The following is a 25,494-nucleotide window of genomic DNA, read 5'->3' as shown; positions in this document are numbered from 1 at the left end:
CTGGTAAATGTGGCCCTTTAAACAAAATCTTACTGAAGTCCTGACTGACATGCCCTATTTGACTCTAGATTTGCTACTAATTCTTGAGCCTCTTCTCATGTATAGAAAAGGGATTCTTAGAAGTTCTTACAGAAAAGGGAAGAATTTGTTTAAGTGTACAGAAAGAAATAAAGAAAATTGTCTCGTCTGGGAAGTATAAAACCCAGTAGTTTGCCAAAGAATTGAAAGTAGCCTCAGGTTTATCTACAAGAACTGATTTTATCAAAGAACATGCTATATATTTTAGTGAAGTCTGAGGCTGTACGTGCTTTTCTTGGAAGACTTGTGAAGCGGAGCCTTGTCCAACGCTTTGCCTGTTGGGTGCGTTGGGACAGCACTGAATTTTTCTCTTGCTCCGTTGCTGCGGAGGCTGGGGCGGGTGAGAGCCTGCCGCTATCCGCGGGCATGAGTGTAGGGCTGCCTCGATGTTTTAGCTTCACTGGCACTGATGTCACAAGCAAATAAGTTTTACTTCCTGTTATGCAAACCAGTATGTTTCCCTACCAGCAAGATCTCTTTAGAGGCCCAACTTGTATAACTGCAATTGCCCAGTCCTTTCATGTAGTCAATGTGGTGAGCTATAACATTGATTACACTGAACACTATGAAGGTTAAGTGCAGTAAATTATTTATCTGAAAATGTGTGCCGTGCCATTTCGTAGTGGCTTCCCAAAAGCCTGACAAAAAGACAAAAGTGAAAATAAAAACAAGCACTAGTATTTTTCAGGGAGTTCTGACAGTTAGCAAATTAAGAAATGTTTGAGAATATTTAAATGAGCAGCAGCATTTTATTCATATTGTCAAGACTCTAAAAGATGGGTTCAAGTTTTATTTCCTAAAGCTGACTTAGGGAATATACAACACAAAACTTGGTTATTTCCTTCAGGATTTATAGTTGGTTTAATTCTGTTCTGAAATAATTGCATTCTTACCTTTTAAGGATTTTAAAAAGTTGGAAATGTAGTTGTCTTGTCATAAAATTCATTAAAGGTATGTATTCTATTTCTGGATGTTGCCCAAAGTATCTTAGATTCAAAAGCCCTTGTAATTCTCAAAAGAAGAGGAAATTGCATTTTGAAATTAAATACTATTTAAAAACATTATTTTGATGATTAATCAAAACCAGTGATGCAGGTCTGTAAGACTACTACCTTTTTCACCCTGTTTCTCCACTTAGGTGTTGCTGCTTTTCGTTTTGGGAAGCTTTGAACTTAATAGCACTCTGCTGAGAGAAAATTCATTTGTTTGTATATGGAACAATTCTTTTAGAGTGAAGATCTTTGCTATGTTGATTGTTTGTTTTGCCAAGGGCAAACTACTGTTATCTCCTCAATGCAAAGTCAGTTGCTTAGCTCTGAGAACTTTCCAGTCCATTGTTTCATGGCATCTAAATACCCACAAACATGCAATACGAACATACTACCTTAAATTCCTCTAGGGATCTCTATACCTGAAAGGCTCAAATCGAATATGCAAATATTCAAGAAATAAATCTGTAAGGAAATGCGGCTTGGAGACTAAAACACAACTTGGAGTAGCCCTTTGGCCTATCCTGTTCTCCTTGCAGCAATTTTAAGGTCTAATCATATAGCAGATGTGTCAACTATATTCTAGATAGATGGTTAGAGGGTAAATGGGATTCTTTCTCACCAGGAGGCAGATTGGGAAATTTGTACATCTGCCACTAAATCTTTTTTTTTTTTTCTTCTTTCTTTCTTTTTTTTCCTTCAGTATGCTTCTCAAGATTCAACTGTCTTAGGAGATTGCCTAAAGCTAACTGCTACAGATTTGTAGTGGTTGTTTCCAACATAGCCTGACTGGTAGAGGTTAGCATCCCAGAACTGAAAAGGGCTTTTGATGGGGTGTTGGTACTGCCACACCTCTCCCAGCACAAGGGCATTGAGTTGCAGTTGCAAGTATATGCTAAACCAGTCTGTAACAGGAGGAAATAGTTGACTCCAGTTGCACACAGAATGAACCCCTAGACTAATCCTGTCCCTTAGAGAGCTCTGAAAGCCCATTTTTGCAAGTCTGGCTTTTATCACAGTGGAATTTTCAATCTCTGTGAAAATAAGCCTACTTGAAGTAATTTGGTTAATTTGACTTTCTAATTCAAGTCGGGGATTTATTGCATGACAACTCAGGGTGTAATGCATAGCTGGTCTTTTCTTATACACTTGTGTTTGTGTTTATAAATGGTGTGTTACCTGCTATCTGAGAGTCCCAGTAGGCTGTATCAGATGTTGAAACAGACTAATTGCCTGGCGCTTACACCTTCACCTCAGTGTATACCTTCCTTATGCTTGTTTTCTAAAGAGAACTACATTGCTTTCAAACAGAAACCATGTAGTACCATAGATGGCATAGCTTATTTTTAGGTAATTTTTGTCTGTTCTCAGGCAAGTGGGACAGGGTGGATGCTGAACCTACAATGCTTTCTGAAGTATAGTATAGTATTACCAGATATGAATCTTCTGTGTGATGCAGCTTAAGAGACTTGTAAGGCATCTTCTATTGCTTTCCTTGCAGATGTTCACAAAACATTGAAAAGTTTTCTATTTTTACGGGACCTGAGAATCTCAGATGATCAGGTTTATTTAGCTTGTGTCAGTTCTTGGGTTTTTTTGTAATGGAGTAGAAACTAAGTCTAACTCCTGGTAAGTGCAATTACTTAATACTTCGGTAATCAGTCCATTACTCCTTTTTACTTCTTTTTGCGATGTTTATACTTGGGGCTGAGGGGATATGTTCTTTCTTCATTACTGGTATCACTAATGTTCCGCTTTAATGGCACTTCAATTAATTCTTTGGAAACTCTGCATTGATTTGTAGTGCATTTTATATGCTGGTTCTGTGATTGAAGACTGCCCAAAATATAGGAGGTATATTAGGAAATTAATGAAAGCCCTATGGCAAACTAACAAGTGCAAGCATTTAGTTATGCTTTTATCTGTAAAAGGAGACATTTCTGAAATGTACGTAGCTCTGTTGTACGTATACACTGAGCTTGTTCATCTTTAATGTTTTTTATCATAAATAAGCTTTACACTTTCAGGGAAGAGTTGTTGTTTTGGAAGCTGTATTGTAGACAGTCTTTCTAACCCTTAAACTATAGGGAGAAAGCCATGGAAGTTCTCTGTAAATATAGATTAGAATTAGGGAGAGGGTCTGCTAAAAGAACAGAAAGCTAGGTATCAAAATCTGTCCTCTTTATTAGAACCTTTCCTGACCGTGTTATAGGAAGAGCAGTGCATTAATTGCTGGAGATACTTGTGCTTACTGGTTTTTAAGAGTTTTGGGTTTTTTAATAAAAAAAACCCCAAACAAACCAAAGCATAAATGCTATTTGCTAGCTAAATTTAAATTGAACTTTGAAAAAGTATTTGAAAACTTGAGCAAATTGGTTGTCCACTGCTAAATGTTTTAGTCTGCAAAACAAAATTGTTCTGTACTGTCTCTTAACAAGTTACGACATCATTTATAATTCTATGGAATTTAAACTGGTGTATTGGAAGCTGTGTTTTACATAGAATAGTCTTAAAATGTGCCTCAGAATAATTTCTCAGTATTCTATGAATGTGTTCTTTATATGTGGCTTACTTGGATCATTCTTAAATTTTGTCTTAGTTAATGGTGTATTTTGCAGTATGCCATCAACTTAGCTCATTTTTAAATTTCATTTTTCATATAAAAATGGAGATTTTCACAGTAGTAGTCAGAACTAGGCACATTTGTTTGAGAGACTGAATATATATATATAAACTGACGTGCATGATACCTGTACCTACCTCAAGGCCAGAGGCCTTGAGTTAATTATTTAATGTGAAGTTGCACACAAGTGCTCAGTAAATTTTTTTTTTGCAATTCTACTTATATGTGATTTATGTATGTTCCTTGATTTAAGATTTCAACTATTTTCTCAACTGCTGAATTTTCAAACTGATTTTTTTATATATGTTGAAGAAAGAAGCCTTCTTGGTTTTCCTTTAATCCTCTTTCTCTATCATATTAGGTATCACAGGTTTTTTTTTGTTTTTTTTTGTTTTTTTTTTTTTTTTTTTCCTTAGGACAGCTCCTCATGCCTAAAACTTGAGGTCTTGACAAAGATCCTTGTTTGGCTGACTCATCAGGTATGGGGAATTTTTGTTGGAGGTGAAAAATTCTGAACAGATATAACTGTACTTTTGTATGATGAATTGCTGGAACAGTAGGAGTTAACGTCTCCCATTTAATGTGGAATAAAGTAAGTACTGTAAAAGAGGCAAATCTAGCAAATAGTTACAATTTAAGTACTCTTAAAATAAACACATAGTATTCCAGTTGCCAAACAGGAGCAATAGTAGAAGCCTTTATTACAATTGCATAGGATGGCTTTTTAAGAACATTCCCTAGTGTGGATCTCCAGAAGATCAGATCCAACTGGATAACCATAATAAGAAAATACAGGTGTTGGACCAGTAACTGAGTGTTCAGGTTGAGGAGCCACAGGATTCCCCTTACTGTATTTAATGGGAGGAATAGAAAAGAGATGCTTTAGGACAAAGCAATGTAATTGTATGCTTTTAGCAGGACATCAATTTTCTTGTAGGTCTCTAATGGAGATACTACAATTTTCGTACTTAAGTATACACAATCTTTTTTTTTTTTTTTCTTTTTTACTGAATGGTTCAGAAAACCTGTGGTAGATTGAACTGCGCAAACTGTAAGTATCTTGGTAGATAGACTAGAGACTAGGGGAAAAAGTGTATTCGGTCTTTTTTTTTTTTTTGTGGGACTGTTTATAGGAAATTTAAAATCAGATACATCTTCACTGCTGTTTGTTGTGTGCCTGTGTGTTTTCTCCAGGTGTATCCTAAACAAGTAGGCATTAAGGTAGACTGAAAACTGGCTGAACTGCTGGACTTGAAGTGTTGTGGTCAGCAGCATGAAGCCCAGTTGGAGGCCAGCCACTAATGGTGTACCGTAGAGGCTGATACTGAGGACAGTACTGTTAAACATCTTTGTTAGTGACCTGGATGATGAGACAGAATGCACACTGAGTAAGTTTGTAGACTACAAAACTGGGACAAGTGGTTGATAAAACAGATGGGTGTGTCGCTATTCAGAGCAGGACAGGCTGGAGACATGCACCAACAGGAACCTCATGCAAAGTCCTGCATCTGGGGCAGAATAACAAGTATGTGGTTGGGATCGACTGGCTGGAAAACAGCTTTGCAGAAAAGGCCCTGGGGTCCTGACAGACAACCATTGAACATGAGCCAGCAATGTGCCTTTGTGGCAAAGGCGGCCAATGGCATACTGGACTGCATTAGAAAGAGCGTCCCCAGCACCTCAAGGGAGGTGATCCTTCCCCTCTGCTCGGCACTGGTGAGACTCACCTGGAGTGCTGGGTCCAGTTCTGGGCTCCCCAATAGGAGAGAGACATGAACATACTGGAGCAAGTCCAGCAAAAGGCCATTAAGATGATTAAAGGACTGGACCATCTGTCATACTAAGAGAGGCAGAGAGCTGGAACTGTTTAGCCTGGAGAAGGCTCAGGGGGTTCTTATGAATGTGTGTGTGTACCAGATGGTAGGGAGTAAAGAAGGCTGAACAGGCATATTCTTAGTGGTGCCTCATGAAAAGACGAGGCAATAGGTACAAACTAAAACATGTTTAAATGGAATTTCTTAAGGAAACACTTCTTTTTGCTGTGAAGATGGTCAAATACTGGAACAGGTTGCCCAGAGAGGCTGAGGAGTCTCCTTCCTTGGAGATATTCAAAACCCACTTGAGCAAGGCCCAGCATAGTCTGTTCTAGGTGACCCTGCTTTGAGCAGGGAAGTTGGACTAGATGACCTCCAGAGGGGCCTTCCAACCTCAGCCCTTCTGTGATTCCGTATACATGTTGTTTCTGTAATAGTTCATGTGTGGAACCTTTAAGTTGTTGGTGTGAAATGACAAAACTAATAGTCAGTATTGTGTAAATACTGAGAGGTAGCTAGGAATCATAAATGTTTTTCATTGTATGATAGATACCTGTAGGTTACTGGAAAGTATCCCAGTGGGCCACTGCAAACTTGTCCTAGATTCATCTCAGGCTGAGCTTTGAGAATAAACTTGGACTGTCAAGTGGTGTGATTTGAGCAAAAGTGACTGTGCCACCTTCTTTGCTTACTTTATGGTTTTGCTCCTATAACATAAAAAAAAAAGTGGCAGCTTAGTGATCAGTCCTTAGTTTGAACATGAATTTTATTTTTTTGGTTAAAATCTGGATCATTTTTTCCAGAGAAAAGGAAGAGAAATTACTTCAAGGGAGTATGATATTTCTGGGGAAGTGGCTTAAATTCTTTTACAGTTATTAAAAATTCCATTAATAGGCAAGTTTCTGATTGGAGTTTCCTTTTTCGTTCTGGAAAATTAGCATTTACCATTAAACTTACAGAGATTATTTGTAGTTAAGGCCTTCCATAAAGTGAAAAATACTGTAGATAAAAATACCGAGTTGGAAGTTTTGCAACGTATGCTTTTCGCTAATATTTCTTTCCTGCATAGCTGCACACTTGTTTGGAAATGCCTTTCCTTCTCTTAAATAAGCCTGGAAAGTAGAGAGACAATTATGAGCAAGAAATTGACTAGTTTTCCAGTGTGCCATTCAGACCACTGGTGAGGAATTCTTCTTTGGTCCATTGAGGCTGCATGGTATATTCGTGTCTGGTCTCTTCTGCTATGAGGAACTGCTAGATACTGGAATTGCATAGAATCTGCAGAAGTTCTTGAGGAAATAGGAATTAAAATAGATCAAGCATTGAGAGGAAAAGACCTGCAGGCAGAGAGAGTGTGAAAATGAACTTTGTTTTGATGGGGAAGAGAAACTGGGAAGACCTTTTCTCTGGCTTGTCGTACAGTACTGCTGTTTCTTTGGGGAGATGGAATACAAGAAACCTTTTGCTCATGTTTTCATCAGCTCAACACTTGAGGACTCATCAGTAAGAATGAATAATAGTGTGTATAAGTGATGATAATGCTGACTATGCCTTGATTTCAGGTTTATAAGCAAACTAAGAGGGAGAGAGATCAACTTTCTTTAGTGTCAACTTTATTTACAATTTATTCCAAAAAATACTTGTGATGTTTTCAGGTGATGGCACTCAAAAATACTGCTTTGGATATCCTCTAGAGCAGATTTAGAAATGGAGATGCTTCATTTTACTTTACATTTCCACAGTTGTTGTTCTGTCTCTACCACCCCTGCTCCCCCCCTTTACCAAATAAAAGAAAAAAACAAATCCCTTTCATTCCAAATAGTTAAAGTTTTTAATTCTAGCTTCAGTTTTCAATATTTGTGTGTACTTCCACAAAAATTATTTGTTTCTTAAAAAGCAAGAGAACTCGTCTTACATACTCTTAGTTATTTAAAAACTATGTGTTTCTAGCTAGGCCATGTGTGGAGAAATCCAAAACCAGTCAATGACCAGACAGCTTTTCATCATAAACATCTAGTGAAAACTAAATGTTTAAAAATGTGACACTTCAGATGGTAAAAGTTAATAGGGGGTTAGGTTTGAAGGTGGAATAGACTAAGATTTAAGAATAAGTTTTTAGTCTTGAATTATAATGAAAAAGTCAGCTTGAATAATAAAGCAGGCAAATAGATTTTGAAGGAAATAGGACAGTAATTTTTTAGACTTTGGATTACGACTTATTTTTCTATCTAGTACAAATAACTACATGACTTATATATTTCTTTCTGATAAAAATAAAGTTGGTGAAAGTATGGATGTGATTGTATCAAGAATAATTTAGCCAAGTCTAGCCAAAAAAAAAAAAGGGAGACTTAGAAATAGCAATTATATTGACATAAATGATACTGATTGTGTTAGACATTTTTATAGTGGCCCTTTCAAAAAAAGGATTGATTTTAGAACAAAATAGAGGAACTTAACCTTTTCTTTCAGACAATAAATGGAACCAGCTGACTAATCTTACTCCTTTTATATGAATGTTTTTTCACTCTAAATTAAGAATCTGTATGTGTGACAGATTTGTTGTTGAAATATTTTTGCAGAAAATGTCAACTTCTATTCATCCTTTTGGGCTCTCATCAGTTCAATATCAGTGAATGTCATCCTTTAAGCCCTTTGATCCCACTGAAGAAAACCCACTTTTTAAGTGCCATCTCTCATATTTTCCACCAAAAGATGTGTTTTCTTTTCTTATGTGGATGCCCTTTCAAGGAGAAATATGAATTGCTTTTCGTAAAGAAAAGGAAAAACAGTATGCAGTGGTGAATTAGAAAGTATGTTTTCCTTTAAAAATACATAAATGCACAGAGGGAGGGAGGGAGGGAAATTTCTGAATGAGATTAATTCTGGAAAAAAATTTCCAGCTTCATTAACTGTGGCTTGAATGGCCATTAATACGTAATTTGATGATCCAAAATACAGAAACTGAAAAAGGAAAGGAGCAATTTACTATGGCTAGCAGGTAATTAAAGCAGATGGAAATACTGCACCTGCAGGTTTTTTTTTCTGTAGTGTGGTTCTGAAACAATGCTGATATAGGATGAATCAAATAATCTTTAAGTCATAGTGTTGAAGTAGTCTGAGAAGCTTTGTTAAGAACTGCTGTATTTTGATAACATTTGTATAGCAGAGCTCTCCTTATCAATTAAGCAAGTGGTTTAGGACTACTTAGCTTGATTTACTAGCTTGATTGGCCGAGTTGAAAAATAAGTACTGATTTCCAAGGAGACATTATAAAACTATTTTCTGCTGGTATTTGCTCCCATTCTGACTAACTTCTGAAGCTTTTTTAAAAAACACTTTTTTCCTCTTTCATAAGTCTTTCTTCAACGTGTTCTTGGGTTGTATTGAAGTCAGTCATCATGAAAATATTTCTGATGTCATAATTGGATTTAAACTTACATTAAACTCTATTCTGACTTATTCTGCAAGTTGGTTTTATGCTTTTGTACAGAAAGCAAACTTATACGTAGTTAACAAAACTAAATGTATCTTAATTACACAGGTAATATTCTGCTTAGAAATAGCTGTAGTTGAGATCAGCATAATATGAATGTACGGAGTTGGATTGCTGAACACTGTAAACTTACATAACTCCATTAGAGCCAGCAATGCAAGTGCTGAACAGCTGAGCATTTCTCTCAGAAATAGATGTTATGTAGTAGCCAAGTGGGGGATTACGTGCCAGGTCATACGAAGCAGCAGTGGGGATGTCTCCCCTATAACTGGGAAAATAGTCCTGTATAATTTGGTTTACAGTAAAGAGGTGTGCTTTACCTGTATCCACCTGCTTCTCATCTTTCTGTCAAGGTCTTCAAGTCTACTTTTTTCCTTCTGTAAAAACTGTTTTGGTTCAAGATTGTGCAGATAATTCTAGGATGTTTTACTCCTGAAAATTAGTTAAGTTGAATCCGGCCAGTAGGCCGTCCATCTGCAGCATTCTTTAATGGGCATCTCAGACATTACTTCTAGTCAGTTATTCAGTTGAATATCCAACCCATGTCTTGTAGTCCTATGTTATTATCTTCAAATAGCTCTTCCCATTTAATCGGTATTTCTTGTTTGTGTGACATCACATCTGCTTGCTTTGCACCTGAGTTTTTGCCTCAACTGAAGATAATTCTGAAGGTTGTATTGTATTTGGGCAGTGCAGCGTTGTATCTGTCTGTCATGTCTTAGCCAGGCCATGATTCTTTTGAAAACCTTTATGAAATGAACTTGTATTTCATCAGTGTTTAAGTTGTTTGCTTGTTTTCTAAGTAACTTTGCTACGAAAATCCTGAAAACCAAATTAGAATAGTTTTCAGGATATAGGGCCTGCATGTTGTATCTAATGCATGTTGTATCTAACATTTATTCTCCTTTTTTCTGCTCTTCTGTCTTCTCCTTGTCTTAACAGGAATAACAACTTCACCTGTTCCCCAAACTGACAATCTAAATTGCATATTGGCAAGTAATTGTTCCTCTTTTTCCCTTCCATCAAACATCATGTGCCTTCCATAATTACTGCCTTATTTTCTGGAAGGGAAAAGCTAGATCTAAGGGCTCCTATTTTTTTCTTGTATTTTGATAAATATTTGTAGGTGATATCTGCCTTTATTTCCCATCTCTTTTCTTCCTCAGAAACCTGGGGACAGTTATCAGGCATGCCTTAACTCATTACTGGTACAAATTCCTTTGCTCCATTGTAATTTGTTGGGGTGAGGAAAATACTTCACTTGTCCATTTTCTGCAGCACATCCAAGGATATCCATATAAGAAAAAAAAATGGAATTTCTACTAACCATAGCAGGATGCCATCTGTTCTGCAGCAGACCCCACACATCCAGTCAAAGACCTTGTTGCTCTGCTGAATGGAATGGAGTTTCCCCCACGTATCTATTTCTGTCAGCCTCACATACGCACTAATGTCTCTGTCAAATCCCCTTTTGTCCCACTAAGGTAGTATTCCACTGGTGGGACCCAGTCTTCAGACACTCAGCAGCTAGAGCAGGAGGAGCAATGTAGCCCGTTCTGCCCATTGTAATGGGTGAACTGTTTCTCAGTTCACTCTAGTGATTGCTAAAAATCATTTGGAGGGTAGCGTGTTGTAGGCGTCCCAGCCCAGAGACCTGACATTCAAACCACCCTTGACTCCTGGCAGCAGACTGCATGGCTTCTGAACTTGTGAACCCCATCTTCCTGTTGTTGCTCAGCATGTTGGTCTATAAAATGCGGTGCAGGTAATGTGCTCCTTTGGTTGAATCTTTGACTGCAGAGTGCTCTACAGCTGTAGATTTACCTGCTGGCATGCTTTTGATTTCTGTTACCTGGTTGGCTTGTTAATGGTTATTCCTGTTCCTGGATTTGGACAAAGTGCATATTTCCAAGATAGGCTATTGTAACATAAAGCTCCTAGAAAGCCTCTTATTTGTTGTCTGGTACAACTCTAGGAGAAAGGAAAAAGATGACAGTAAATGACCGAATTGGGCACACTGGCCATTCTGTCCCTGTGCTGAGACATGCTCTGTATCTGTTCTTCAGGTGAGGACATCTCCTACCCCACGATTAATTGGAATGTGGCATGCCTTTTTCTGATAATTACATTTTAAGGTACAGGCCCTGTAATAATTTATAAATATGCTGAGCTGTAAATGCAAGTGGATCTTCTCAACCAGTGGGATTTTCAGGCAAATACTTAAGAAGAGTTGATATTTTGGCGTGGGTCATATACAAATAAACAAAACACAGGAAGGATTGTAAGTTAAGAAGTTATTGTGATATTGATCTGTACTGGCAGTTCAGAAAGCAGAAATGAGTTATCAGCAGATCACATTACAGGTACTTGAGGAGTATGTGTTTAGGAGCATGAGGAAAGCGTCTCTAGGTGTATGTGCTGCTGTGAGGCTTTGTGCCTTATGTATACAGTATTGAACATCAAGAAAGCTGAAAGTACAGAATAAATTTTTTTTTTCCCTGTTTAATTATCAGCTTAGATGTTAGTGAACAGCGCATGTCCTCTGACTTATCAGGACTTCTCTTTTATAGAAAATTAAGAATAAATGTTTAGCAACAAGTGTGAAAGTGAAAAATGGTTGTTGTTTGTTTTCATTCAAAGTTTGAATGTTAGGTAGAAGTGGAAATCTGTTAATGTTCTGTTCCTGGAAATAAATTATGCTGAACTTCATGGCATCATTCTCTAAATAATTAATTGTAAACAGAAGACATTAGAGATTACTTTGGAAAGCTTGTTGCTGTAATAAAAATAATCCAGTATTTGTTTTCAGAGTTTCTAAAGGAATAAAGTACTAAATTTTACTTAGGCATGAATTGAGCTAATGCATGAAGACTGTTGAACAGCTAAAGGATATTTTTATAGTAAATTTTCTGTGGAAGTATTTTTTTGGGGGGGGGGGGGGGGGGGGGTGGTGTGGTGTGGTGTGGATTTTCAAGTTCTTGCCCTCTGTGGATTTTATCTCAAAGGAAAGTTGGTGTAGTTAGACCGGCTTTTCTGGGACATGGTATTGGCGGGGGACACTACTTTTACAGCTGCAGACCATATTTGTCTCTTCCCTGCTCATCATGCTGTGCCCCTAATGCACTGGCCCAAGCATTTAAGAAGACTTGCAGTGAACCAGATAGCTGAAGAACAAGTACCTTCCTTCCACCTCTTCTGTGATGTCAAAGCAATCCTGGCCTAAAGTTCTAGGCTTGTTTCTGTTGTCTTGCCAGCAGCGCAAAGGACTGAATTGACAAAGCATCTGTATTTGCAGTATTTTCCACAGGGGAACAAAAGGTCTTTCTAGATAAGGGGATTTTTTTAGTTTAAAAAAAAAAAAAGGAGAGATAGGCATACATAGGTTTGGGGGTTGGGATTTTTTTTGGTATATATAATATGGCTTTTTAAAGGGGGGTTTCAGATTTAGCAATAACTTGGTTTTCCCCATTAAATGCTCTAAGCAGAGTTGTCTCTTGGTTATAATTTAAGGAAAAAAAAGTCCTATTAAAAATGCAACTTGAAAGATTATTATATGAAAAAATCTTCAGAGCTTATCTTCTGGTGTTCAATGTCTGGCTAGCAATGCATGAGAAGAAATAAAATGCTATGTTATCATTGGCTATCTACTTTGTATGTAGTAATGCATTTGTAAGAATGTACTCCATGATTGTGGACAGCTTTTCTGAAAGACTGTTTTAAAAAACTTTGAAGTATTTTCCTGTATTACTATATTTTTATCATATACTAAGGAGTGGAAATCTGTCCAGTAAAAACAAACTTTTTCTGGGTTTTAAATCAGTTATTTTATTTATTTTGTCTTAAATTGACCTGTCATTGATCATAATACATAAATTTTAAATGTTTAAATATAACATACTTCTTCTTATTCGGTATTATTTGGTCAACAGCAGGAAAAGGGGAAAAATGAATGCAATACCCGTTGTAACAAAAAGTATGATCATTCTGGGCTATAGCAGAGGATACACTTCTACATAAAATTAATTCATAATAATGCCTGGAAGTTTTTTGATGTTTCTTGCCCATCCTGTAGACTAAACTTTTCTGTTTGCATCCCACTGTATCTGCGGGATGTGACTTGTCTCTAGAAAACCCTTGTTACTGTTTCCCAGTATATGTTCTCCTGCGTCTAGCAGTTCCTATCTACCTACAGATAGCAAGGGTAGGTCAGGCTCATTGGTCTGTGTGTTCCAAATCATTAACAGGTTACGCACAAGCAATTCCTTGTTGGCACTGTCGTCGTGTAGTTCATTAAATAGGTGCACAGCACTGAAAGTCTTGGGATGTCTCTGGAGGCTCTGGTGTTTCAGACTAGTGGGTACAGCCAGCACCAGTGCTCACAGGCAGCAGTGCCCCAGCAGCACTGGGAACAAGACACTTCACCTGAACTAAGCTGAATGTCGTGCTCTGCCCCAGGGACCCACATGTTAAGCCTAAAATGAAGGCTTACCAGAGACATAGGGTTGATGTTTGTGTAAGATGTGTAGTGATGTTTTTTTCTCATAGGTATCAGTTCCTGTTTCCATGTAAAATAAGAGAGAATGAACCACACACGTTTTTGGAGATATTTTCTGTGCTGCAAAATATATTTGGCACCTAATACTAGTATTAAGGTGAATTACACATTTTTAATTAGAAAAGCATTCCATCGTGACTAAATTGCTGGCAGGAGCAGATGACCAAAGTGCAGCTGACCATGCAAAAGTTGGTCAGCTCTCCAAACCATAACATCTGGTTTGGAGTCAAAAATACTTCTCAGCCAAATAGTAAAACTTTCCTCTTTCAGCCACAGTGTTGAACACAGATTGTTGTTTGTGTTACATGTAGTTCAAGACACCAAAGCTAATGCAGCAACAGATGTGCTTAACCTTACCACATAGACTATAACTAAAAACTCCAATACTCAATTATTGGCATAAAAAAGGTTATTACTGTTATTGTTACTAACTTACTCTGTTGTAGTTCTTCAGAGGAAGGCATATAGTATTTCAGTAGCTTCTTATTAATAATGAATTATGTTACTGTTCTGTATAAAAAGTGTTAAGGCCTTTAGCTGGCAATCTCAGTGTTCTTGGAGAGAGTATGGTTCTATCCGTAACTCTGGAACGATATGCTAACTGAAAATACGGTAAAGCACGGTTTAATTTTTTTCTGTCACCTGATGAGAACTGAAGTGCATATGATGCCTTTAGAGTGGAGCTGGAAAAAATATTACTCAAATGAGCAGTTTATGCTTCTTAGTAATATGCAGTTGGTACTGAAAAAGCTACTAGCATTTTTAAAAGCATTTACAAGCATGCTTAGGAAATGGCTCATCCTCTGATTTAAAAATAGAGAGTGCAAAACTTGTTTTGTCTGCCCACCTCCAACTTTTGCAACCTTACTGCCTTTCAATTTTCAGAAACTTACTTGAGCAAGAACTATTTATTTTGGCTAGAACTTTAAATGTATTAATTTGTTCCAATGTATTTCAGTTTCTGCTTTTGTTTCATTGAAATGCTGTTAGGTGGCTTTTGCTTCAGTTAGTACAGACTTTTTTTTTCTATGTTCCTGTGCTAATACAGTGCATCAGATTCTCAAAGATAAAACCTGATATAGCTATTCCATTACTTTAATAATACTGAGATTTATAATAGAGTAATTTGAAAGAGCTGGAATTGAGGCTGCTGAAGAACATATGCTATGATACAACATTCAGTTGCATGCATTTTATTTTATTTTTATATTTTCCATAAGACAGCCGTGTCCTTCATTTAGGGATTCAATGGTGCTTATTGAATTTGTAGATGTTCGGTGCTTTTTGTATGGAATAAGTGGATGGTGAAAATTTAAAGATACCTTCTGAATCCAGCATTGTATATAGGCTTACTTTTCACTTGGAATTTTCAGTGAGGGTCCCATTGCCAAATCATAATACCCTTGAAAATACTATATGATTTATACTTTCTGCAGATTATAGTGCTGCATAACCTGAGACTGGAACACTGCCTGAAGTAAACAACAACATTATGGCACTTCTATGCACAAAAACAGGAGTCAAGGGCTGTTTTGAGCATGGAATTTGACCTAGTGTTCTGCAAATACTTATTACAACCTGATCATAAATGTGATTTTTTTTTTTTTTTTTTAATAATACCTTTTTAACTACATTGTCTAGCTTCTCTAACCAAAACTAAGGCCTCTTCATGTGAAATACTGTATGTACATTTAAAAAAAAAATAAAATAAACCCCTCAGTTTTCAAAATATTTCTGATACGAACAAAGGAGTTGAGCAACAGGGAAACTAACCTTTGGGATCCAGTAGCTGAGACTGTATGTTGGTGACAGGAGGGAGGTGGAAGCTTTGTGGTCAGAAGTTACTGCTGGCATCACCAAAGGCAATGAGAATGTAAGAGGTTGAAACCTTGGGTGAAGGGCATTGCAGTGATAGTTGTGATTCTGCCAATGGAATTGCATGTGGTTTTGTTGTCATTTTTTGCAATGTATTGGAGGAGTTTTTTGAGTCTCTGAACCATAAAGCTCTTTCCCAGTAGGAAAACCTATTCTTTCTAGGGAGGAAGAAAGCGAAAAGTCTATCTGCTGCCTGCAGACATATTAGCAGCATTAAGAACAGCTTCCAAAACCATGGAAGAGCTGCTATTTTCCACTCTTTAATTAAATAATGTATACATATGTTAGAAAAATTTAATTAGAATAATGTAAGTTAAACTGTTTTTTGTGACTCTTTTTTTTAAGTTATTTCCTTGCTATATAAAGATGAGTTCAGGCTGTTTAGTTTTTTTTTCTTTCCATCTGATACTGTTTCAGAACTTCCCCCCCCCCCCCAAAGCCTACCCTTTTAGGTTTTTTGGCACAGGTAATAGTGTTGTGTATTTGTTATTCTGGACAATAAAATTTAGAATACAGTGTCTGGACTCTTGTTTAAACCCCCCCCCCCCCCCCCCCCCCCCAAAAAAAAAAAGTAAAAAACCCCCAGAAAACAGAGCTTGTTATATTACACAGCCAAAATCTTGAATCTGCTTTCTCGCTTATGAGAACTCTTTTGAGCTTTGTAACTTGTCTGAACACTTGACTGTAGACACTTTCTCCAGTCTAGAACACAGAGGCTCTGTGCTTGGTGCCAGGAGAGCAATTCTGGGCCTTCTTCACATTTCCTGGCCCTGAGGGCAAGTCAGCACCATCTTCCTCTGCCTGGTTGAATGTTAACAGAGGACTGGTCCAGGTTCTGTCCTCACAAAAAAAAAAAAAAAAAAAAAAATCCCCAAAGAGCAGCTTTTTTCTAAATTCTTTGCTGCTTCTTTGTTGTCTGTTTTTGTTGCTTCTTGTTGGTTTTTAAGATATACAAAATATACTAACCAGAAGACTTTTTTTTTTTTTTTCCCCCCTCTGTTCAGATGTGTTTTATAGGTCTTCTGCCTGTAACGTATCTGGGAAGTGTGGGGATTTGCTGGAGTTCTTGGAGCACAAAATATTGTACTAAAACCACTTATAGCATGAATAGTTTATTCACTGATACGTACATACACACACATACTTATCCGGATCTCTATATTGGTGAGAGTGCTTCCTAGTTAAAAGCCAAAAAGACAACCTACCATGTTGTGGTGCAATTGAAATATCCCATAGGATATATCTGGTTACTTTAAAACTTTCACTGAAAGTTAGGCAGCTTTGCTGGTTTCACAGCCTTCTTGAGCTGTTTAGCTCCCTGGGCTTGTTAAAATGTTGGCTGCTCTGCCAGCTACTTTTCTGTTCGGCTGACTTATTAGTTGGGAAGTTGGCAAGCTTATGTAGTGAGGGACCTCAGACCTTAGGAGGTCCACATGCACAGGATCTCTACTAGATAAGCTGTCAACAATGAAATTATATCTGGGCAGCCATCAGGCTTACAAACCAGAACAACCAATGTTGGCATTTTAGATGTTTCTAAAATGAAATGTGTAAGAATACTTAGCGTTTGGAAAGGAGGAATTTGAGGTTTGGATTTTGTTCCAATTTAATTTCATGCTGTAATGTATACTCTGTGTGTGTTATTCTCTGACAGAAAACCTCTGCTCAAATTTCTTTTTAGGCTATGCTTTTAATTCTTTTAAATAAATATTTTGTTTTTCAATGCGTTGAATGTGCTTTTTTTCCCAGTGGTATTTACAGCAACAACATGCATATAAAGGCAAAACTTTCATCAGGAAAAATTATAGTTTAAAAAGTATAGGAAAACCATTTTACAAGATGTATAAGATTGTCATGACTTACACAGCATTTATGCAGTCACATTCATAATAATATTTGGTGTCTTATTTGTATCATGAAAATGCGCCAGATTGTCAAAGTAACTTTCAGAGTGCCTAAGTGTTTTTTTTTCCTGTGATTTAACAGATAACCAGAATGCCTTTTTTCTAATATAATATTATTTCATGTTTGTAGGTAATATATGCTTTGAACACTAAAAATGATGAACATGAAGCTGCTATCCAAGCCCTTAAGGATGCTCATGAAGAAGAAATTCAACAAATTCTAGCAGAGACCAGAGAGAAGATCTTGCAGTATAAAAGTAAAGTTGCAGAAGAAATGGATCTCAAGAGAAAGATCCAGGTTTTAGAAGAGTCACTGGAAGATCATAAAAAGATGAAACACCAGGCCTTGACAGAATTTGAAGCCTATAAGGATAGAGTTGAAGATATGCAGCTTTGTGCAGAAGCTCAGCATGTCCAACGTGTAGTGACCATGTCAAGAGAAGTAGAAGAGATCAGAAAGAAATTTGAGGAGAGGCTACGAAGTTTCATACAGTTGCAGGTGCAGTATGAGAAGGACAAGCGTACAGCTCTGGAAGACTTGAGAGCTGCCCACAGGCTTGAGATTCAAGAACTTCTGAAGACTCAACAGAGTCAGAATGCTACTTTAAGTAAGGGGCAAGAAAAGCTAGAGGAATTGCATAGACTGGAGCTGGAAGACTTGAACAGTAAAGTTGAAGAGTTAAGGCTGGAAAGAAAAAAACTCATTGAGGACTATGAAGGCAAACTCAGCAAAGCACAGTCCTTCTATGAACATGAACTTGATTCTTTGAAAAGATCTCAGCTTTTTACAGCAGAAAGTCTACATGCTTGCAAAGAAAAAGAAGTGGAACTAAGAAAAGAATTTCAAACCCAGGAAAGTATGTTACGGAAGAACCTGGGAAAGCTTAAAACTGAATTGCAAATGGTCCAGGATGAAGCTGCCAGTCTACGGGAAAAATGCCAAAAACTTCAAGTGGCTCTTGGTACAGCAGAAAACAACGTTCAGGTGAGACGGATGATATGTTGTTCCCAAGACTGAATTTTCCTTTCCTATTTATGCTGTCTTTCCATGAGGCTGGTAGGTTGAGGTGATGGGAACATGTAAACTTAATTTCCTGTCACTCATACTAGATTATCATCTACTTCTAATTTATTTTTTATATTTTAAAATTTATTTTATGTGTTTAATTTTCCCAGACTGAATTAATAATACTTTCTCTTCCAGTAGAATCTAGAAGCCCCTACCTAGAAGAAAGTTTTGGTCTCCTTCCTTTCAGCTGTTCGTAAACAGAACTTGGTTGTTCTAGTCATACTACCCAAAGCGTAGTATACTCAATAGTATAATCGATAGAATACTCAAAACTGTTACCACTTAAAGAACAGAGAAAAAATCCCAAACCAAACGCTGCTTCTGCTTCTCACCCCACCCCACCAGCGAGTAGGCTGGGGGTGGGCACAAGAAGCTGGGAGGGGACACAGCTGGGACAGCTGACCCCAGCTGACCAAAGGGCTATTCCATACCATATGGCGTCATGCTCAGCGTATAAAGCTGGGGGAAGAAGGAGGCAGGGGGGGATGTTCAGAGTGGTGGCGTTTGTCTTCCCAAGTAACCATTACATGTGATGGAGCCCTGCTTTCCTGGAGATGACTGAACACCTGCCTGCTGATGGAAAGGAGTGAATGAATTCCTTGTTTTGCTTTGCTTATTAAACTGTCTTTATCTCAACTCATGTGTTTTCTCACTTTCACTCTTCTGATTCTCTCCCCCATCCTGCTGGGGGGTAATGAGTGAGCAGCTGTGTGGTACTTAGCTGCTTACCAGGTTAAACCACAACACAGTGTTATTTAGATATTAAAGTTTCTTGTCCTTAAAGAAGGACAAGACATCCTAGAAATACAAGACTGAGTTTTTTTGGTTAGCAAATACAGAACTCGGTATGCTGGACTTAAAGGAAAAAATTCTGTGAAATTCTGCTTGGGTTTTGGTAGCTGTGCTGAGGTCTGGAGAACAGTAATCTCTGTGGGTAGGCTTAAGTATCTTGTCTTTTGCATTTGTAGTTACTCTCCACTTTCAAAGCCAGAAGTACCTTAAATGTGATGGTCGTAGTAATTTTGGAAGCATCATTGGGTAGAGCTGAGATGGGCCATGAGCTTTTCCCATTTACAGTCTAATTCCAGCCGATGTTTTGGACTATCCTTCCTTCTTGCATAAAGGCTACAGGGTATAGTGAAAGAAGACTGCCACCTTTATCAGATGTTAAATTCAGAATACCTTTTCCCAGTTTCCCAAGGGGCCTTCCAAAAGTTCATTTCCAACTCTGTTCAGTTAACAAAGCAGAGCTCTTGCCTTTCAATTGACTACACCAAGGAGGTGGGTTTCTGGCAAGTTGCAGCAAAGAAGGAAACCCACTGTATGTTGGTCGTTCCTGCAATAAAGATGTTCGTCTTGGTTCCGAAGAAGAAGAGTCTAATACAGTATTCGCAGCAGATTTTTAAGTCAGTTCCTGCTCTGATCATCATGGATGAGGTGATCAAAGGCATCATCTCACCACTTCTGGTGTCCATGTTTCATTACACGTCCTGTCCAGTGTTTTCCCCAATTTTATTTCCTGCTTTAGTTTCTGAAATGACCCTTTACTATTCCAGTAGCTTAAATGATGAGAAATCTAGCTTTCCTTTTAAAACAGAACAAGATTTCATTTCCCTTTCTGCATGGCTGAGAACACATCATCATCACACTACACAAGATATGCTATTGTGAATCAGTACATCAGACTTAAAACATATTAAAAGTTTGATTTAACTAATTGCCTAATCTCATTTTATGTATATCCACGTGCAGCTTAACTTGTGTCAGTACTAAACACTCACAGTTGCAATGAAGGACACTGTAAACTGCTGCAAACATCTAATGTATTCTTCAGTGTGAAGAACTCTCAGATACCAGAAACCAGGTTTCTCAAGTTGGCCCCCAAACTCTGTGGACCATTTTACAGTTTTTATTTTTCATATACCTTTTTGAATATTGTCACATTTCTCTTATGCATTTTTGTCATGCCATATATCCAGTATCTTGTAGTGCTTCAACAGTATTTTTTGAAAAACACATAATACAAGATGAATGTGATGGTAATACTACAAGATTTCAGCTTTTGTATGAATAAAACTTGTTTGCTGAAGGGTCTTTTCTGTACATTTTAACCTAAAGCTCATTTAAATTTTAACATGATTGTATATAATGATAACACATGTTATACTGTTCTTCCTCTAGGTTCTTCAAAAACAGCTAGATGATGTGAAGGAGGAGGAGATGTCATTGTTAAGCAAACACAAGGAAGTGGAAAGTGAGCTAGCAGCTGCTAGAGAGCGGTTACAGCAGCAGGCCACTGATCTTGTTCTCAAAGCCAGTACGTATGTCAGTAACTTAGTCCGGAAATGAACTTCATCTATTTATTCTAGCCTTTCCTCTTTCTGTTAACCTTGTGCAGGTTTAGAATGGCTAAAGACTGTTCAGTGCTGCCCATACATGTTTCTGACAAGTTTTGGGTTTTTTAACTGTTTTGATATTACCTGCATTGTACTTATGATTCTTTTTTTGTGTACTTACTTGTCCAAATGTTCTACTTTGTATGGCATGTAGGCATCTTCCAGGCCTTGGAATGTCTTGCCTTAACTGCACTTGTACAGAATGCTTCTGCTCTGTGTCTGTTCTCCACATAACCACTGAGACATGCTTCCTGTTTCTCCATCCTTTCTCAGTTGCCGTGTCTTTTCTCTGAGACTGCGGTACTTTGCTTTACGCCTACTGTCAGAAGATTTGCAGCTTATCAGTTAATAAATCTGTTAAGTTTCTTTAGCTTCTTTATAGCTTTCTTGACTTCCCTGTGCTCGTTGGCATATGGAAAGGTATAAAAAATGGTTTAAGATTTGCCTGTACACATGCAGGTTTTAACTTACTGGCATTGTCTCTCTAGCAAACTGCCCAAGTACGTGGGCCCAAGTACTTGAACTTGGTTAACTATAATATAGGTAGGACTGTAGGCTAAAAATAAGCCCCTGGCTTATCTTTGGCCTTGTTCAGCTAGACCAATCGTAGAAATACCTGATTAATTTCCACACAAGTTAGCACAAGCCCAGAGGCCCTTCCCAAAAGTCAGTTTGGATAAGATCACCTTGTTTTGAAGGCTGGGATGTTGCCAGACTGTGCCAGTCGGCCTTAGGGCCAGAAAATACTTCACAGCGTTAACTTGCTAATACTGTAATAGTTTACTGTTTATATTATATCCTATATATAATACTATGTTTACTATTACTGTAATAGTTTACTGTTGCAGATGGCTACATGTGGCCTAGCCCTCAAACTGTGTATCTGTGTGTGGCCTGTATCAAGGCATTATTTCTGTCCTTTAAATAATTAAGCAGTTCCTACAGATGGACTCAGTGTGTCTGCTGGCTAGGAGAGCTTCATGCCTAGGACAAGTGGCATAGATGAGCTAGCTAAGGTGAAGGCTAGGCTATATGTTCGGACAAGATAGAGGCCATCAGGGACCCAAGACTGCAAGGTCCTACTGTATGTAAATAGCTAAAAGGAATGGGCTCCTTGCTAAGAGCATCTCAAATCATGAATCTCAAGTGGGAATCTGACTCTTCAAAAAGTTATGTGTGAGGCACTCAGAAAAATTCATGACCTGAGACTGAGTGTTGGGGGGAAAAAAAACCCTATTCTCAAACACTCCTTGACCATTGCTGTTTCCTTCCCTAGGTAGAAGCATGGGAAGGGTTCAGCAGCCAGCTGCAGATTTAGTGGAAACAAACTTAAATATCCAGGCTGTTTTTCCGTATTACTGATGGCATGGAGTCAGCTAGCCTATGCGTCCAGCACTGGTCTCCTCTGGCACCGACGTTTTTAGCTTTACCAGAAATTGCAGTATGTCCACACTGTTGCTGAGCTCAGTGGCACTGTCGATAGTATGTCTTTGCTTTGCAGCACCTGGCTGTGCAGCAAGAACCAGGAGCCCTGTTTACAGTCATGCCACCAAGCCATTACTGTGTAATATAAATGATTACCAGCCTGTTTGGAAATGGTTTCTGACACTGGCTTACTGCCATCTCCTTTGACTTTCAGCTCACACTTGGAAGTCAAAAATCCTGCCCCAAAGAAACTAAATTCTCATACTTAATTACCATACAAAATATTTACTCATTGTATTGCAATTTGAGAATGCTGTATTAAGTCTATTATGGGAAATTAATATTTTCTTCTTCCATTCCCTGAGATTCTAAACCTGAAAGGAAACTGCTGCATTTCATACCTTCTGTGTAGAGCATGAGGAATGTGAAACATCTGTTGTGTGTCCATATTGCTAGGACAACAGCTCTAGATCAGTGTGCGTACACGCTTAACAACAAAATATGCATGTACATAGTACTTCCTGACAAATTTGAAATTCTTGTATGATTATTCTCCTGGTTACATTCTAAAATCTGGGTTTGTAAATACATTTCTTAAATGGCTGAACTTTTGAAACAAGGTAGTTTTTGAAAAGTTAGAGAAGTTAAGGGTAGTCGTTATCTTGAAGTTTTTTTTCTCTTCAGTTTTTAGTTTTATCAAACAAAAATGCCACAATGATTCTTGGAATTCTTCAAGGCTTAGTAAAATTAGAGGTGTGCATTGTTTATAAAAGTACTATTAATTTTGAAGCATTTTTTAGGGCCAAATTCTATTATATATCCCACTATCCTTCCCTTCACATCAGTGTCCACAGACAACAAGGGCTAAGACAGTTTCCTTTTTGGCACGTGTCTTGTTTTAACAACAGATGGAAATGAATCAGGAGTCTCAGTGGTTTTGTCCTGTGAGAAAGTGTGACACACAGTCTACTTAGCTATTTCTTAGTGACTTAAATTTAAAAGCAATACTCTGTTATTAAAACTCAACTAATCTGTTGTTTTTGAAGGTTATAATAAAGTGTGGGGGGAAAAAGGTCTCTCCTAGAAGTTGTGACTGCAAAAATAATAAAATATTTATTCTGAGTAAATAATGTATTTTCTTATCTGGATGCTTTCTTCATGTGAAACTGTTAAGGATCTCTGTATAATCCTTGAAAGTCTGTTTAGTTACCACTTCATTTTATCATATGCTAATTTTTATAAGGCATATTTCAAACATGTCTAGGTCATGCAATTTATGAAAGAGATAATAGGGTATTTCTATCAAAAGAATCCATTCCAACATGGAATGTCAGCTTAGGTATAACTTCATGATGCTTCTACAAAGATGTTAGAGAATATCCCCTCTCTTGTCTTTCAGTTGAACAAATTTAGGAGCATCCTCTTTTCCAAAATAGTCTTCTATCCCCTCCTGTCTTTCCCAGAATAACAGGAGTTTCACTGCTTTAGAAGTATTTCAAGTATAGTAGTACTTACTAGTAATAATATTTTCAAGAATTACAGATATAAATTAAGAAGAACAAGGACAAAAATTTCTGAAGTCGTAAACTTTTTTCCACTGGTGATGTGAAGGACAGATGTTTATACTGTCTAGCTTTGTAGATTTTTTTTTTTTAATATATATAAAGAAATTAAAAGCAAGCCTCTAACCTTTAGGTTACTATGGAGAGAATGAGTTCTGTTACATCTTTTAGTCATATCCCAATGGCAAAATAAACAAAGCGTAATTCTGTTAGTTTTACATAGCTTTAGCTGCTATACCTAGCATGCTGGTTAAATTATGAGTTTGATAAAACACTAGCATCTTTACCATTAGACTTCAAGGTTCTGCTTTGTGTTGTGTAGCTTATCGTGGGGTAAAAATGTGCAGTTTTAGGTGGGGTAAGATCTTTGAGATAGATGTCTGTGTTCATACTGTTGCCTACCTCTGCTTTCTCTTGGAGTCAGTATGCAACTTTGAATCAGGAAAATTGAAACTAAAGGAGCCCCAGCACCAAGCAGGCTACTGTTGTTGGACATTTACAATAAAACTAAAAAAGGGAGAAGTGGAGGGAAAGGTAAACATTGCAGTGAAGGTAATGGAGATCCATGTGAAAGCTTCCACTAGAGTTGTACTTCTAGAAATCACTGAAGTATGAATGTGTAGTTTAATTATGTGAAAGCAATGCTGTGAGGTTTTAAAGAGCTGTTTTGTTTTTAGGTCACATTGGAATGCTTCAAGCTACTCAAATGACTCAAGAAGTTACAATCAGAGATTTGGAATCAGAAAAGTCTAGATTAAAAGAAAAACTATCTCAACTGGAAGAGGAAAGAAACTTACTACAAAGCAAAACACAGAGTCTGGATGAGCGCCAAAGGCAGCAAATTCTGGCCTTGGAGAAGGTTAAACAGCTTATTGGCTTTAGTTGAATAAAAACAAAAGACCTAGAATTCTAAGAAAAAATGATTGTTTTAATTTTTGTTTTATATGACTGGACTAAGAACAGTAGTAGTATGTTCCAAGTGTATCTCACATAGCAACATAGAATGACTAATGTAGAGTGTACAGTGAGAGTAGAGGGAAGTCAGGTTAGGTGTTGTTCAGACTGCTTTGGACATCTTTTAACAATTTCATTTAATTTATGACCTCATGTGTAGATGCCTAGTATCTAAAGTGTCTCAGTAAGAAGAAATGTGAAATGGTTAAAGAACAATTTAAAAAGCTGTTCTCTGAAAACATGCTGAACATGTTTGAAAATACTGAACTGAAGTTTTCTATAGACTTGATACCTGATTGCTGTTTCCCCAGATTAAATAGAGAAAAAAATAGATTTTAATATAGATATATTGCTTTGCATGGATATATTGAAACTACCTTTTTGGTTATTGAATTATTTAGTCAGTGCTTAGTGCTTCCTAAATTTGTTTTATGTGGAAGTTAGTTTCTGTAGATTTATTTCATCAGTAACTTTTTTGTATTTTTTCCTCTTACTCTTCAGATTTTGTTTACTGTTTAGTAGAAATGATTGCATTTTTCTGTCTTTTATAGAAAGTAAATGAAGCAAGGGAGACACAACGTGAATATTATGAGAAAGAGCTGGTAAAATTGCAAGCAAGATTGGAAGGAGAGGCTGCACAGTTAAAGGAGGCTCATTCTAAGACCTTAGAAGAATTGGCATGGAAACACCATACTGCAATTGAGGCTGCACACAGTAATGCTAATAAGGATAAGAAAAAACTGCAGATGGTAGG

The 25,494-nt window shown here is 37.4% G+C and overlaps 1 protein-coding gene across 7 annotated transcripts in view; it reads left to right on the top strand.

Moving 5' to 3' along the window:
- Positions 1–25,494, top strand: part of FAM184A (family with sequence similarity 184 member A) — an 81,561-nt gene that overhangs the window by 11,677 nt on the left and 44,390 nt on the right. For all 7 annotated transcript variants that reach the window (XM_075498641.1, XM_075498640.1, XM_075498638.1 and 4 more), the window contains exons 2-5: positions 17,465–18,319; positions 20,585–20,720; positions 24,464–24,645; positions 25,292–25,489. In XM_075498641.1, the coding sequence (XP_075354756.1) occupies positions 17,465–18,319; positions 20,585–20,720; positions 24,464–24,645; positions 25,292–25,489 (1,371 nt within the window). The remainder of the gene's footprint in view (positions 1–17,464; positions 18,320–20,584; positions 20,721–24,463; positions 24,646–25,291; positions 25,490–25,494) is intronic.

This window comes from Mycteria americana, chromosome 3 (assembly GCF_035582795.1).
Source record: "Mycteria americana isolate JAX WOST 10 ecotype Jacksonville Zoo and Gardens chromosome 3, USCA_MyAme_1.0, whole genome shotgun sequence".
NCBI classification, from domain to species: Eukaryota; Metazoa; Chordata; class Aves; order Ciconiiformes; family Ciconiidae; genus Mycteria; species Mycteria americana.
The sequence above is the reverse complement of the archived record's forward strand: the minus strand, read 5'-3'. Positions and strand labels throughout refer to the sequence as shown.